General features: G+C 34.4%; 3 protein-coding genes across 5 annotated transcripts; all 3 read right to left on the bottom strand.

The window, feature by feature from the left end:
• Positions 1–556: 556 nt before the first annotated feature.
• LOC140811570 (uncharacterized) lies at positions 557–1697 on the bottom strand. Its single transcript, XM_073169527.1, has 2 exons — positions 1319–1697; positions 557–1223 (listed from the first exon to the last, which is right to left on the bottom strand). The coding sequence occupies exons 1-2, from the start codon at positions 1494–1496 to the stop codon at positions 631–633; spliced, it is 771 nt and encodes a 256-aa protein (XP_073025628.1). The 5' UTR covers positions 1497–1697; the 3' UTR covers positions 557–630.
• A 932-nt stretch (positions 1698–2629) lies between these two features.
• On the bottom strand, positions 2630–7328 carry LOC140811569 (methyltransferase-like protein 2). Of its 3 annotated transcripts, XM_073169525.1 has the most exons (11): positions 6893–7325; positions 6589–6799; positions 5769–5899; positions 5265–5298; positions 4623–4698; positions 4093–4270; positions 3921–4010; positions 3747–3846; positions 3317–3551; positions 2867–2950; positions 2630–2715 (listed from the first exon to the last, which is right to left on the bottom strand). In XM_073169525.1, the coding sequence occupies exons 1-9, from the start codon at positions 7193–7195 to the stop codon at positions 3397–3399; spliced, it is 1278 nt and encodes a 425-aa protein (XP_073025626.1). In that variant the 5' UTR covers positions 7196–7325; the 3' UTR covers positions 2630–2715; positions 2867–2950; positions 3317–3396. The 3 variants fall into 3 exon arrangements, with proteins under 3 accessions (XP_073025626.1, XP_073025627.1, XP_073025625.1); XM_073169526.1 differs by lacking the exon at positions 2630–2715 and having other exon boundaries at positions 2754–2950; positions 6667–6799; positions 6893–7328; XM_073169524.1 differs by lacking the exon at positions 2630–2715 and having other exon boundaries at positions 2754–2950.
• A 1068-nt stretch (positions 7329–8396) lies between these two features.
• Positions 8397–11456, bottom strand: LOC140812605 (protein DETOXIFICATION 18-like). The gene is made up of 7 exons (XM_073170915.1): positions 11069–11456; positions 9789–10333; positions 9603–9689; positions 9419–9475; positions 9095–9333; positions 8888–9006; positions 8397–8750 (listed from the first exon to the last, which is right to left on the bottom strand). Exons 1-7 carry the CDS (start codon positions 11330–11332, stop codon positions 8646–8648), a joined length of 1416 nt encoding a protein of 471 aa, XP_073027016.1. The 5' UTR covers positions 11333–11456; the 3' UTR covers positions 8397–8645.
• Between the last annotated feature and the right edge of the window lie 3596 nt (positions 11457–15052).

Here is a 15052-nt window from a genome sequence, read left to right as displayed (position 1 = left end):
CTATAGACTTCCACACGTGTAGATGAACGTAAAACATTCCTGGGGGTAGTGTCCAGCGCATGTATTATCTCATTAATATGACTCGCCAATATTATCAAATAATAAATGCAAACGTTATCATTTATTATTTAACGCCTTTTTTCTCAATCAAAAAACTATATTTTATAAATATATTCTTCAAGTAAAGATGGATAAATGAAGTGTTAAATACGTGGATGCAAGCAATTGAAATAATAAATACAAACATCATTCCAGCTTTGAGCTATTATATAGACTTGCGCAGTATAATTTATATGTCAGTGATTTACATGCTACTGTATTACACACGAAAGAAAGTGACTGCAAATTTCCAAAATAAAAATTATGTATCATATCATAAATAAATTCATGAATGATTCCACATGGAACTGCCTCGTATTTAGTTTTTAGACAAGTTTTTAGACAATGGGAAGCATCAATTATTATTTTTTAATGAAAATACAATCATATTGACATAGGAAATAAATATCCCAATTGAATTCCAAATCAATCACCAATAATAAATTACGAACATAACTAAAGAACGCCACCCAATTTACTTTTATAAATTAAATAGAAAGACTGAGAAATTCGAAGACGAACAGAAAACAATCAAGGTGACGTTACAAAGCCACCCAAGCTAAAACTCAGCACAACTGAAACGGCCAGCACCAAGACAACTTTCGGACTGTACGCCGGGGCCGCAAATGAACCGGGACCCGGGGGTGTATTACCGCCCGCCGGAGTGTTCCCTGTCCCCGGAACAGTAGTAGCCGGAGATCCCGGTGTCGTGGTTGAAGGTGGCGACAGGTTTGCCTCTGGGGATGAAGCTGAAGGTGGGGGGCCGGAGACTTGGTTTGACGGTGTAGGTGACTGATTAGGTGATGCAGATGGGGAAGGAGACGTCTCAGACGGTGGAGACGATGGTGAGATGACAGGTGGAGTTGATGATCCGTTTGGTGTTGGCGGGGCGGCGTTTGGCGGTGTTGGGGGGCTCCTAACGGCCAAGACGACTGTAACTAGCTTCTGGCCTTTGTCGCAGTTCTCTTTGGTTCCGGTGATGAAGTAGAAAGGCCCGGATCGATCAAATTTGAAGACTGAATTTCCATCGTCCATTTTCAGTATCGGATTTCCGGTGTTGCAGTTGTCATAATCACCTTTGTTCACCACCAGCACCGAATCCGATCCTTTCTGATACCTGAACACTACAGATATAGAAGACAAAAAACAAGAAACAATCATTTCAACGAATAAATATGCTCGTAAACACTGAAAATCTAATCAGATTTCGATAACTTACAGAGAGTGTCATTAACACTGAATCTGTTCCTTCCAGCCCACTGACTGTAGCTTTCAGAAGGGTTTAAAACCCAACCATCTTTGCCTCCAACAATGAATTGATAAGCTAGCGAGGATTGACTAAGACATGCAAAGATCAACGCAAGAGAAGAGAGAACACAAAGCAGATCAATGGCCATGGCTTAATAATCAACCAATGGCGGACAAGAGTTTCTGAGTTGTTCCAAAGAAACAGAATGAATTCTTAAACTGAATCGAAGAGGTATCGATTGAAAGGATCGATGGAGAATGGTGAGGAGGAAACGGACTTTATAGAGTCGAAGACTATAGAGTTTACCGTTGCATGTAGGAGAGGAGTTAAACACGTGGCGTACATGAATGGACTAAACGGTAAGCAGAATATTGAACTGGAGAGTACCTGGCACTTGAATGGTAGGAACCCCGTTGGATCCTGCAGGATAATTTCAAAATTAATTTAGGTTGCATTTTTAAAAAAATTAAAATGTTTAAAAATTCGTTAGTTTTTTGAAACGATGTGTAGCTTTAAAAATTTTAAAGTATAAACAAAATATTCAAGAAAAAAATGAAATTTGAAACATCTAGATAATATTTTTCCCCCAAGCATACATACATGATGAATTTATATTGAAATTTAAAATTCATTATTTTTAAACATAAATATCAAAATTTAAAAAATTACCAACCATCTTAACGCAGCGAGAAACGAGAAGATTTTGTTTCTTCATAAATACGGGACAATTTATAGAGTAAAAATTGTGAAATTATTATTATTATTATTTAACGAATTAGTTAATTCATGACCCTTGATCTTCTTCGGCAGGGGAAGCAGAACATTTTGCACGATTCAAGATGATTGGTACATTTTATGAGGTGGCGAGTTCATTTTCGTACAAGCCTAGATAATCTGTTGCGCCACGTGACATGCATCATTTTGTACCACGCACAGATGCACTTTCAGAATTAACCTTTCAAAGATTCCAAGATAAATAAAGTATATTCAGTTGATGCAAGTTCCTAAAAATAATCTTTTTTAAAAAAATTTGAGCAATAAAACTTGGATTTTTTAAAAAAAATTATGCAAAAAAATGAGAAAATCTCTTTGATCGTCATCCAAGCAACTACGAATTGAAGCGAGCGAAGGTTCCAAAGAAAACAAGTTACTCCAAAATATATTTTACATGAGATTTTTCCGGTTCCTTTAAGTGTACATAACGTAGAGGGGTGTCATCACATACCCTCCATTGTGCCACATATAACTGGAGCTACAAGCTTTAATCTGAAGGAGAAGATGGATGAATTGAAAAATTACTCGATTTGATGTCTGATTGCCTGGCAGAAGCACCGAGACTCTGAGGGGAATCATGTAGATGATGGTATCTACAGTTGACACAAAAAATATGGTCTTGGTCGATCAGTAGGCATGAAATAGATTTAACCAGTTTGTTTTCTTCATAATTCAGGTAAAATTGATTCTACAATGATGGATAAAACTAGGGACTTCAGAGAAATACAGCGAGCAGCGAGTCACCATATTGCACCAACGCCGTGATCGTTCCAGAGTTTGGCATTGTTCCCGCAACAAACAAGAATCTCCAAAGCCCGATACTCCAGGCTGGAAACATCAGGAAAATCAAACAAGTAAATCAAAGCATAACATGAATTTGATGAAACATTCTTTCCCTGTTGTGCAAGAACCCTTAAGATTAAAAAAGTGATAATGTCATAAATATCTGCTTTTGTGGGGAAAAAAAACACATTATTTATGCCGAAATAAAGGTTTGAGAGCTTTTACTTCAATTTGTTTTCCGTATGAGCATATTCGTCTTACCAATATGTTAATGCTGTTTTTGGTATGTTGATAAGCATCTTAAATCCGCAATCTTGATGGTAATGGATTCGAGTATGCTTGTGTGTGTGCTTGCACGTGTGCCTGTGTGTGCGAAAAAAAAAATCCAGGAAGGATTAGGATAAGACTTACTTCAGGAAATGGCTACTAGGATTCCAAGAGTTGCGTCAGGATCGGAAAATTATACTGCAGGGAACCATTTCATCTAGTATTCACCCATCTGCTATCCTTCTGCTCACAAAGAATTTTGAATCTTGAAAACGGAGGGGTTCGTTACCCCAAGAAGTCCAGCCCGATAACATCTCTCTGGAGAACAGTTCTATGCAGCGAGCAGGTTTGCACCCTGGGACGTAGTCCACCAACAACTCTATTGGTGCAGCGGGATGAAAATAAAAACAAGTGACATCAAAATTGATATGGATACATTGGTGTTATTGTATAATTTATCATCAGTGTAAACATGTACACAAGATTCCGTATAGCACTTGCCACGACGGGAAATCTTCAAAGTAGACAAAAGCAAAATTGTGGAAATTCTTTGGCTAGATGAGTACAAAGATACCTCCGATTGGGGGTTTCCTTGAATAATCTCCTGGAATGCTGATGAATACTTGATTATTTGGTATATGTATTGATCTCAGAAGATGTTCAGAATTGGAATCCTGTGAGAAGTAGGGTCAGCGTCAATATTGAGCATCTAATAAAATCAGAATACGATTTAAATAGTGAAAATTACCTCCCCGTGACTAAAACCAAGAAGGAGGCACTCGTATGGTCTGTGATGAAAGAGGTCCAGTTCACCAATCAATGACCCATCTGCTTTCACCTATCAAATTGAAACAGGTTGAATGCATTAAAACAAATTGACTTATGATAATTGCTGATGCAGTCAACAACCCTATTGCTACCTTCAGCCAGAAAAAGGTTGCAGCATACTGAACACCCCATTTAGGAAATAATTCATTCTCAACAAAAGTCCGCAATTTCTCCCTATTGGTTACCCATAGAGCCACCAAAGCTCCAACTTTATGAGTAAGTTTTTTAATTGGAATAGATAAAAAGTATCGATTAGGCAAAGTTTTGTACCTGCAGTCATGGAAAAAAATAAAATAACCGAAACGAAGAAGAATATCAGGATGATATCAAAGCGAAAACGAATTTTTCAAGCAACCATAAAATAAAAGGTATACAGAATCTTGTATTAATCCTCTGCTACAGTCCTACAAGCAAAACAGTCCATTCAAATTGGTTCAAGAAGTAATGACCTCTCAAATACCAAATATCGCATTTAAGCATATATGGGAAAAAAAGTTATGTACACTTCATATTCGCTTCCTCGAATTTTTTAGGTGCTAGATATAAATTCAGAAGAAATTTAAGCAGGAGTGCAGGACTTTCTCGCGCTTCAGCAGATTTAATAACTTCATCGTTAACTTACTTAAGTTTCTGATGTGCACTACTATTCTCCCATGGTGGATCGATAACTATCAAATTAAAGCCACAATCAGCTTCAGCTGCAACAAAATCAGGGTCAGCAATCCAGCTTTGCTCAGAAGCATTCAACTCAAGTTTTCACAGCTCTACATTAATAAATATAGCATGAAAACAAAACACATATGTTCGAATGGAAATGCCTCTCTAAAATTCCCAAGCAACTATAACTAGGTCTTCGATATTTAATACTCATTCTCGTGGATAAAAAATCAGAGAAACTTCACTTTACAGAAATTAAATCGACCTCCTCAGATACTACAGAAGCATCTCCAAGATTACACATGTTTTATGTCCACTACGGGATGTAGATGTACCCATTCTGCTATAGCATAATTGGACACAACTAATAGGAGGTAATAAATTTTGCTGTTGCTGCAAAACAAGAAAAACAATGAAGTACTGCCAAAGTTGGAATTGCATACTCATGCACGTTGAAGTTTTATTTCCCAGACAGGAATGCATTTTGGAATTGACGAAATGTGGTTTTGCATCTTCCCAGAAATATCACTTGCTTTTTAACAAAGCTATGATAGAAAACTTATTATACATCACTTTGCACAAGAGCAAGAACAAAACAGATAATTACCTGGAACAAGGTTCTGAATCTGCCCATAATCCGACTTCCACATGAGAGAATTATGGCATTAAGAGTGTCAGAATAGCAAATTGGAGGAAAATCATTAAAACAAGAAACCATCTATTCAAAAAATAGTATCTACTTCAACAGGGAAAAAACTCGAACATTTGAATGTTGATAACAGAACGAGTGAAACTATTGCGATAATTGGTTTTAATTTGGAAATCTTGAAGGAGTTTTCGGAAATGAGATGTATGTTCTGTTATGATTGAGAAAATAAAATTGATACTACAGATGTTGAATCATTAACGAAATAATTAGATAAAATTATTTTAAAATGGCATGATTTTGGAGAATATAATATGATAATAAAGTCTTTAGAGAAATGGTGAAAAGTTTAGTAAGAAGAGAGATGTGAAACTAATAAAATATGTTTTGCAGTAATGTTAACCTTTCTATTCACAGTTAAATATTAGGACCAAAAAGAAGTCGAGAAGTGTTGCAACCTCCTACCATTAAAAAGCGACTTTTCTTTGGCAAGATAAACTTGCGGTTAAATATTTCAGCCTCCGTCTCATTACTCCCTTCATTGGCAACAAAGTTGTCAAATACAGGATGAATGCTTTTATCACATGATTCAACACCTGCGCATGAGAAGGATAGCACAGCTCCATAAAGAATATAAAACTGGCAATAAACTTAAAACCCTGCTATAGCGAGCTTCAATAATTGCAAAAAATCAACAGACTGTGAACTGATACAAAAATTTGCTTGTTTTATGATACATGACACATCTAGCTCACACATACAAAAAAAAAAAAACAAAAGCCAAACAAAAGAGCTTCAAATTATCCCCTTTTCATATCTACTTTTATCAAATAAAGAATGCGAAGGAACCAGTCAAAATTGCAGCTTTGGGATTCCCTCTTTGCAAAAACTTCTCGAAAACGGACTAAGATGAGCTTGAACTGACCCACCAAGTATTTGTTGGATCTAAACAATTTGTGCAGCAGTTGATGCTGAGACTAAGATATGTTTTTCTTGATTACCATATGTAATCCTATAGCATTATTCCATCAGCCTTCATAATCGACGTTATGAAGATAACACAAGATGTCCTGATTCCACACAACCAAGACATACATTTTATAAAAGATTTAATTTAATTAGCGACTAAAAGATGCGATTTTATTTTCAGCAACTTTATATGGAATACTGTTTTTTTCCACATTTCAGATACTGAATGGTCTAAGTGTAAAAACTATTAGAAATCGATCATTAAAACGTTTAATACGATCAAGTAAAACCAAACGTCCTTTTCCAACAGTATTACCATCTACACCAACATTAAGAACAATCTCATAAAATCGCTTCTGCCAAAGGCTCCCCAACTTGACAAAATCAAGCTCACTGTTTGAAGGATTCGGATCTACATCACCCTTCAAACCACTGCTCCCCTCATTCCTCAAATTCCTCATCATTTCCAACAGCAGACCCGCTTCAAGCAATGTATCATGAGCATTGACCAAAACTGGCCTGACTTCCTTGAATAAATCGGAAAAAAAGGAAAAGAAAATTCAGCAAAATAAATTTTTTAGGCTGTCAACATGAACAGAATTCCCGCACGAAAATCACACCTGATGACGTTGATCAGCGATTTGTTCCCGTGAATTGAGCTCGTGTAGTTTTTTCTTCAAATTTTTGCTGCGTTTTCGTTTTTTGGAACAAGATGAAGCAACATCGTAGTTCACAGTTGAATGACTTGAGGACTGAAAGAAGCGGGAGTAGTAAGCAGACGGCGAAACGTTAAACCGCGTGTAGGACCGGTTCAGTACCCGAACGGGGTCTATGAAAGCCACGTTGGAGTCACCGAACCGGTAAATGCCTGAATTAACGAAGAGGGATATCTGATGGACGGCCTCGGCTTCGGCGTAGGCCATACTCACGGCGGGCTTTCGTTGTCGGGGAAATCGGAGGACGAGTCGTTGAGAAAACTTAAAAGAAATGGGTCGTAATGGACTCAGAACGGCCCAAAATAGAAAGATTCAAGGCCCCGACAAAACTTCCATGGCCCACAAATTCTTTGATAGCTAGCCCCATAAAAACAATCCAACGCCTTAAAAAACCATATCGCCATTATTTATAATTTTTTTTTAAAATTTGGAGCATGGCATTTTCTTCATTTAATTTAACCAATCAAACAAACAAATCTAACTCGGTATATACAACCATATTTTAATGCGTTATTCAAAAAAGAGAGATTACTTAAATTAAAATTAAAAAGAAATCAAATATGTCAGGACGGATCTAGTTTAGGTCAGTCTTACTCTGTAACCCACTATACTCCACTAGTTTAAATTATAGGACACAACTTCATTTAACGATATAATTTTATGATTATTTTCTTATATATATACAATTTACAATTTATCACATTAAGTTCAAGCTCCCTCTTACTCTAACATATGAATTCGTCTCCAAAATACGTTAATTTCATGCATTTATATTGAATTCGAAGGAAACAAAAACAGAAGCCACTTAATTCTATCTTTATCTAACAATGATTTTTTTTTTAATTTCTAAAATATCATTTTTCTTTAAATCCTTAATTCTATCTTTATCTATAAATTTATTTTTAGACTCTTAATAAAAAAATATGTAAATCATTAATTTGAAATGACAAAAAAATATCATGTTTAGAGAGATAAATATTTCCATTATATATAGGCAAAGGCACAGTAGAGTTAATATTTCAGTTATATATATGCATGCAATATGATAATATTAAATAAAACGAGGGTTATTGTAGTAAAGATATCATATACGTCCTCCAATGGCAATAACACGTTAATTGCCAACTTTTATTTAATTATTTTGATATTTTATAATTATCCCTTCATTGCCAACATTGTTATAAATTTATAGCATAACTCGATTCACGTAATGAAATAAAAGAGCACGATCTTGCAGGGGAAAGGCCGATGAGAATATAAGCTCAATAGAAGATCCGGTTCGAACCGGGCAATTTATCGAAACCTCGTCGATTAAACGAAAACGTGTTTTATTTTTCGAACAAATAGGCGACCGAAACTTTTTCTAATTTCCATTAGCCTCCAAAAAGTAGGAGAATTCTAAAAAAAATTAGATTAATATTGATAGTTAACTCTCGTGTTTTGTATTGTGTTCTTACAAAGTCACCTAGGTAATGACAGAACAAGTTTAAAGCCAATTTGATGACGTGATTATACTTATTGAATAGATAAAAAAAAACTCATAAATGATCATAAAAAAAGGAGATTTTCTCAATTCTCTGTCCCCGTAAGATTTCTACGCATTTATTACTTCATTGATTTTATAATTATTTGTTCACCAATCTTGGAGGATAATAAATCATGCATGGGATAGATTTACTCTTGTCCACTTTGAGAACTTCGAAAGCAGAAGAAGACCTATCGTCTGGACTGATAAACCACAAACTAACCCAATCCACAGACCCTATTTCCAAAAAAAAAAAAAGATTTAATCAAAGAAATTAATATTAGTGTACATATATATATAATAATATAAAGACCATCTTTATAATTTAAGCTTGTAATACAAGATAAATAAGATAAGAATATATTTAAGTCTACCTTAGCATATAGTTTCAACTTGAAACCGAGTAGAGCAGCACAAGGCATGCCAATGCAATAGAAAGTTCCCAAGTTAATAAACACTGCCAAATGCTGCCAACCACATCCTCTTGCTACTCCTGTAAATTTAATGCGATATTTCAATCAATATAAAAGAACCTCAGATAATCTTCAAGAAACATGTAAACTTTTTGGGAGCAAACCAACCTGATAAGATCCCTTGAATAAAATCGCATGTTACAGATGCAAGGAGTAGGGGTGTCATTGAGGCAAATGCATCGATGATCACATGGCTGTCGCTAAAGGAGCTAGCCCACAAGTTATGGCCAAAAGATAGGGCTAAGAGAACACAAACTACAACAATAACAGTTAGTTTAAGGGTGACAACCATGGCATGTTTGGCTCGATCCGGATTTTCTGCTCCTAACTCGTTGGACACCCTCGTGCTGCAAGGAAAAATGGCAAGATTTACATCATTAAATCAGAAGGAGAAGATGGAGGAATCTGAAAGAGGATGTTTCGTGTGATTACCTAGCTGCAGCACTGAGGCCATAAGCAACCATAAACAAGATGGCTTCTGTATTCACACTGCACAAATGTTATTGCGTTGATATTTATCCAATAGACAAGATAAAAGGATTGACTATTCAAAATCCATGGTAAAATCCTTGGATTAAAGTAGAGTTTCAGAGAAAGATAGAAGCAGAAAACTCACCACATTGCAATTAGAGAAGTAGTAATTTCAGAGTTCGGCATCAATCCCGCCAGCAAAACTAGAATCTCAAATGCCCAATACTCCAGACTGGTTCAAATCAGATGAATAAAAAAAACTTTTTCATTCAAATTTCTATCCAACCGAATACAGGTCTTATAAAAAGATGAACTTGTAAGAATTACTAACCAAACCATGGCTGCAGAAGGCAGAGCAAGCTTCAAATTCGTAAAGACATGACTAAAAGACTCACGGGTAAAACCTTCCCATGTTTTCTCAAATTTCTTGGCCTTGAGCACATATAAACTTAACATAAATACTGAAATCCACAACGAAATTGAAGCGGCTACAGGAGCTCCCCTATATCCTAGAGTGGTCCAGTTAACTAAAGCATAGACGATGCCCAGATGGAGGGTTAAAGGGACCAACGAACACACTACGAGCGGCAATACCACGCACTGTGTCTGAAGAAATCTTAAAATATTTTGCAAAAACCCATAAGCAAAGAGCCCGGGAATAAGATACTTCAGATAGAGACCGGCTTTGTCAGCTATTTGAGCATCTTGATGTAGGAAAATCAAAACGCTATTGGAAAACCACCACAGAATGGATACTGCAATTGTGAAGATGATGGTTATGATGCAAGACGCTTGTAGATATATCCCCAGCATCCCATAGAGTTTTGCACCGTATCCTTGTCCACACAGTGTTTCAAGTGCACCACTCAAGCCAACCTGGAGCAAGAAGCAAAAAGTTCACGCACTCGCTAAGTAGATCAATGAGAAGAATGAGAGCAATATTTGTCTGATGGCCGTAGTCTTAGGTCCATCCTTTTCTGTATTTTATGTTTTGAACTTTACAAGATGTATAAAAAAGGTTTAAAACATCGCCTTCTCGAGGTTACTTCGGATACAGCACATTCTAAAATAAATTTTCTCGAGAAAAAGACAGCCGGTTAAAGCAGTAAAGTTGCCTATAAAACTGATCAGCATTCCTGTTTTTCTAAAAAGCTTTTATGCAAATCATCTGGATCATTAAATATGGCTTTTAACATCACTAATATTGCATGAATCAGTAGAATTTGCCACCCAGAGTAAGTGAAGAGAGACAATCCCATTTTTTTCCGCTAATATTGATTCTCCTTACGTCATAGCACGAGGACCAGAATAGCGAAGTCTTAATTGGCCTGCGGCTGTTGTCAGACAGCAACAGATAAAAGATGAATAAATATGATAATCAACAGATTGCATCCTTATCTCAATTTGAGGATCATTGCTGTCATAAAAATCAAACCCTTCAACATGCATCAAATCGGCCCATGATACAGCACTAGTTACAACAAGAAAATCACGGTATCTTACTTCAAATAAGCAAGTTCGCAAGTAAAGAAAGTGGTTTTGTTACGCTCTAACGATAGTTATATGTTTCCATATGCGAAAAATTAATATCCAAAGCTAGAAGATAATTACCATGAGAGCGTAACCAGTGACAGCAGCCCAAGAATTGGCCAGATTGGAGCCAGCGAGCTCGAGTTCTCCGAGGTGGCCGGCGAACATAACGGACACCAGTGGAATGAAGTAATACGAAACATTAGTCACTATCATCGGCAGTGCGAAAAGGATCTGATCTTTAGCCTCCTCCACATCAATAACCTTGCTCAGCCATCCTTCCGCCGCTTTATTCTTCTCCAGCAGCGGAGTCGCCGCCGCGTCAGCGCCATAGCTTGATGACATCTTCAAATACCCAAGCCACCGCCACTCTTCTACTTGCTTATATTATACGTGGGCAGTTGAATCCTGGTGAAAGATTGTGTGGAGAGCCAGTTTCATATCCAACGTGAATCCCGAACTTTTGTTCTTTAAATATAAATATAATTAATAATTGAGATACAAATAGCCTCGCACGGCATCTCCAACTATTAATTTTATTTTAATATAATTTTTGTATTGAAAATAATTGAATTTCTTAACCAAATTGAAAAACAACTCCAATATATTTAATTCAAATCTTACGCTTACATATATTAATCGTTATATTTTATACTTATATTTGTATTAGAATTAACAATTTCAATTGTTAATTTTGTATTTTTTTATAAATTATTTTATTGCATTAAAATTTTCATTTGTATTTAATTATATATTATTTATAAATCATTAAATCAAACCCTTAATTAAATATTTTTAGTTAATATAAATAAATAATATTATTTTAAAATCTATTTATAAATTTATTTGATTAAATATTTTAATCTTTATGTTTAAATATCAAATTATTAAAATAATAGAATAAATATTATACTATATGTTTGCACAATATTTGATTTGCGGACGTATCAGGTGCGAAAGTACACCGATTTGTGTGAAAATGATAAAAATCTAACTTCTAAAAACAAATGAAAGTGAATTCTAAATTTGATCGTCGGTTCTAATCTCCTAAAACAACTATAACGCCAAAATGAAGAAAACTATTGGAATTTAAGAATAAACCCCTGACATTGTTTATATTTTCAATAAACCGTAGTAATTTACTAGGCATAAAAATATAACAAATAGAGTTGGTGAAATCTAAAACGAGAAGATGTAAATTGCTAGAAATATGCTGTTAAGATTGAAAAACTATTGCTTGAAGATTGAATTTTTAGCAGATAGTATTTTGCAGATTTTTGCTGAGTTGAGTTGTGTCTTCTGTCAGTGTTTGCCGATCTCTTTTCTCCCCCCTCGCTGTGCCGTTTCACTCCACTCTCCCATGATCCACGTTCCCCGCTTTTCACGCCACGATCTCAACCTCCCACGTTCTTATCTCTTTTGGCGCTCTGTGACCAGTTTTTGAATCGATAAAAATCAATCTGCCACGTTTAACGGGCCTATATAATTTAATTGGGCTTGTGATTAATGTGGGCTTCATAATTAATTATTTTTAGCCCAAACACTATTATTTAAATAATAATTATAATCTTTATAAAAAATAAGATAATTAACATATTTTTATAATAATTTTTTTTTAAAAAAAAACTCTGCGCCAAATCTATCATCTGCACCAAATTTAATGTAGAGGAGAGGGTTGCACTATTTTCGCCAGCTCGATTGGAGTACCAATTTTGCACCAAAATGGTGTGAAAATATCATTTCTATGCAAGATTGAAGATGGTCCAAGTGTTTAGACTACTTCCTCTATCCAAAACAAAAGGGATCACAAAAATTAGACCGCTTCCCAAGTTTTATCGACTCAACCCCAACCTACCAGCAACCAACCAGTCCACGAGTCAATTTTTTCTTTCTTTTTTTTTGTCTTTGAAACAAGAAGTTTCATTTCTTATCGGATAAAAAAACTCACACTCTCTGACATATCTAATTAATAAGTTGTAATTTCTTTAAACATTTCACAAATTTATTATATTAATAACACGTATTGGTACGAAAAAATATTTACAAAAGATTTCTTCCAGCCTAGAGTTCAAGTTTGCGTGTGGTGATTGAAAAAATGTTTATATAATAAATTACATTCAATGATTGGATTTATTTGATATTTATTTATATATGTACACACCCCGAACTTTCATAGAGTCAAAGCGCAATCACTTAATTGAGAGAGGAATTGCATTTATTTCAAAGTGTTTTTTTTTCAAAAATATAAAATATTCAAAGGTTATTTTCATGCAGCCAGCAAATTAATGCGACCTATTCCCACTCCTTGGACTATCAACTATTTTATATTTCACTCGTGGCCAACTTGTCAACTAGATATTTATCAATAAAAAAATATATAGTTTAAAATAATATTTCGGAATATAGAAGGATGTCTTAATGGGAAAAAAAGGAAAAAAAAAAAAAAAGGAATAGCACTGTTACGGACCGGCATAATTCCACATGGGATCGAGAACTCGTATTCTTGATTGTGGTTTTTGGAGGCCCATTTGGGATTACGGCCCAATAAATTGCGTCTTCTTAACCCAAACTAACCAATCTGAAAGGCGAAGAGGATACACTTGGGCCGGGAAGTGTCCTGGGACGACTTGAGTAATCGAATTTCAGCTTCAGTTTAATTATTGTTAATTGTTAGTAGATATACTAATTATTGTAGTTATTAATATACCAACAAATTATTGAGTTGAAACTAGAATTCTTATGATTTCTCAATTCTTTATTATTTTTAGGTTTTATCGATGTAATATTGTGAGTATAATTGATCTATAATCTTCATTTTTTTAACCATTATTTTAATTCTTTTATTTTGTTTTTTTAGTTATTTTAAATATTTATAAATATTTTAATTTTATACATAATAATGTTTTAATTATTTTTCTACTAATTGAATATTCAAAACGTCTATTTAATTATAATTATATCATTAAGTTTATAACTAGATGTCTGATTATTTATTTATTTTTATATTTATTTATTTAAAATACATATTTAATTAATACTATTATAATAGTCTAATATAATTTGAAAATATGTATTGAATATGTATCTTGTGGGACGGTCTCACGAATCTTTATCTGTGAGACAGGTCAACCATAATCGATATCACAATAAAAAGTAATACTCTAGCATAAAAAGTAATAATTTTTCATGGATGACCCAAATAAGATATTCATCTCACAAAATACGACCCATGAAACCGTCTCATATAAGTTTTGATAGACTTGTGGAGACGGTCTCACGAGTCGTATTTTGTGATACACATATCTTATTTGGGTCATTTATGAAAAATATTATTTTTAAGTGCTAAGAGGTATTACCTTTTTGTGAATATCGTGGGATAGACTTGTCTCACAGATAAATATTCGTGAGATCATCTCACAAGAGACCTACTCATAATATTCAAGTTATTTATCAACTTTAATAATTTACGTGTATTAATTCATATTACATGTAATTTAATTAATATATAATAATTAGATTAACAATCATGATTATTTGATCAAATTAATAAATGGATACTAAATAAAGGATGAGGAATAATGTATTTTTTTGTATGTAAAATTTGAGATAAATGAATTGATGATGAATGTTGTATCTGATTCAAAACTACCTTATTTTGGTACAAAATTTGCACCAAAATAGATTTGTGGATAAGAGTCTTATTTGTGTAGGAAGAAATGTCGCAACAAAATGGAGTTCGGAATTTCAATCCAATTCGGTGGAGCCTTTGAAATTTGCAATATATTTGTATTGTTTCACAGATTCACAGATATAATTGTTTGATTATCCAAATAATGGTTGGAGACTACTAGTTCTCAATCCCCAACTTCCATGTAAATTATTCAAAGTGTTTGGAGATAATCTAGGCAGTAACTTGGTACTGCAGATTACTAATGCTAAATAGAATGAATCCATATATTTTGCAATGGGCCTTTTCTCAAGATCAAAACGACCCCTTTATTTATATTTAAAAAAAACACCCTTTACACTTATTTCTTCTTGCAGAGGCATACAATTTGATGGAAT

Source organism: Primulina eburnea, chromosome 14 (assembly GCF_022965805.1).
Source record: "Primulina eburnea isolate SZY01 chromosome 14, ASM2296580v1, whole genome shotgun sequence".
In the NCBI taxonomy this organism is placed as follows: domain Eukaryota; kingdom Viridiplantae; phylum Streptophyta; class Magnoliopsida; order Lamiales; family Gesneriaceae; genus Primulina; species Primulina eburnea.
This window is presented reverse-complemented; position numbering and strand designations above follow the sequence as displayed.

Excerpts from the sequence above, each read along its gene's own strand:
- LOC140812605 (XM_073170915.1), bottom strand. The coding sequence starts at position 11,332 with ATGTCATCAAGCTATGGCGCTGACGCGGCGGCGACTCCGCTGCTGGAG. Across the intron at positions 9,334-9,418 it reads GGCCTCAGTGCTGCAGCTAG|CACGAGGGTGTCCAACGAGT; the intron begins GTAATCACACGA and ends TTTTCCTTGCAG. Across the intron at positions 8,751-8,887 it reads AGTTGAAACTATATGCTAAG|GGTCTGTGGATTGGGTTAGT; the intron begins GTAGACTTAAAT and ends TTTTGGAAATAG.
- LOC140811569 (XM_073169525.1), bottom strand. The coding sequence starts at position 7,195 with ATGGCCTACGCCGAAGCCGAGGCCGTCCATCAGATATCCCTCTTCGTT. Across the intron at positions 5,299-5,768 it reads AGAAAAGTCGCTTTTTAATG|TCGGATTATGGGCAGATTCA; the intron begins GTAGGAGGTTGC and ends CTCATGTGGAAG. Across the intron at positions 3,552-3,746 it reads AAGGAAACCCCCAATCGGAG|AGTTGTTGGTGGACTACGTC; the intron begins GTATCTTTGTAC and ends CTGCACCAATAG.
- LOC140811570 (XM_073169527.1), bottom strand. The coding sequence starts at position 1,496 with ATGGCCATTGATCTGCTTTGTGTTCTCTCTTCTCTTGCGTTGATCTTT. Across the intron at positions 1,224-1,318 it reads CAGTGTTAATGACACTCTCT|TGTTCAGGTATCAGAAAGGA; the intron begins GTAAGTTATCGA and ends CTATATCTGTAG.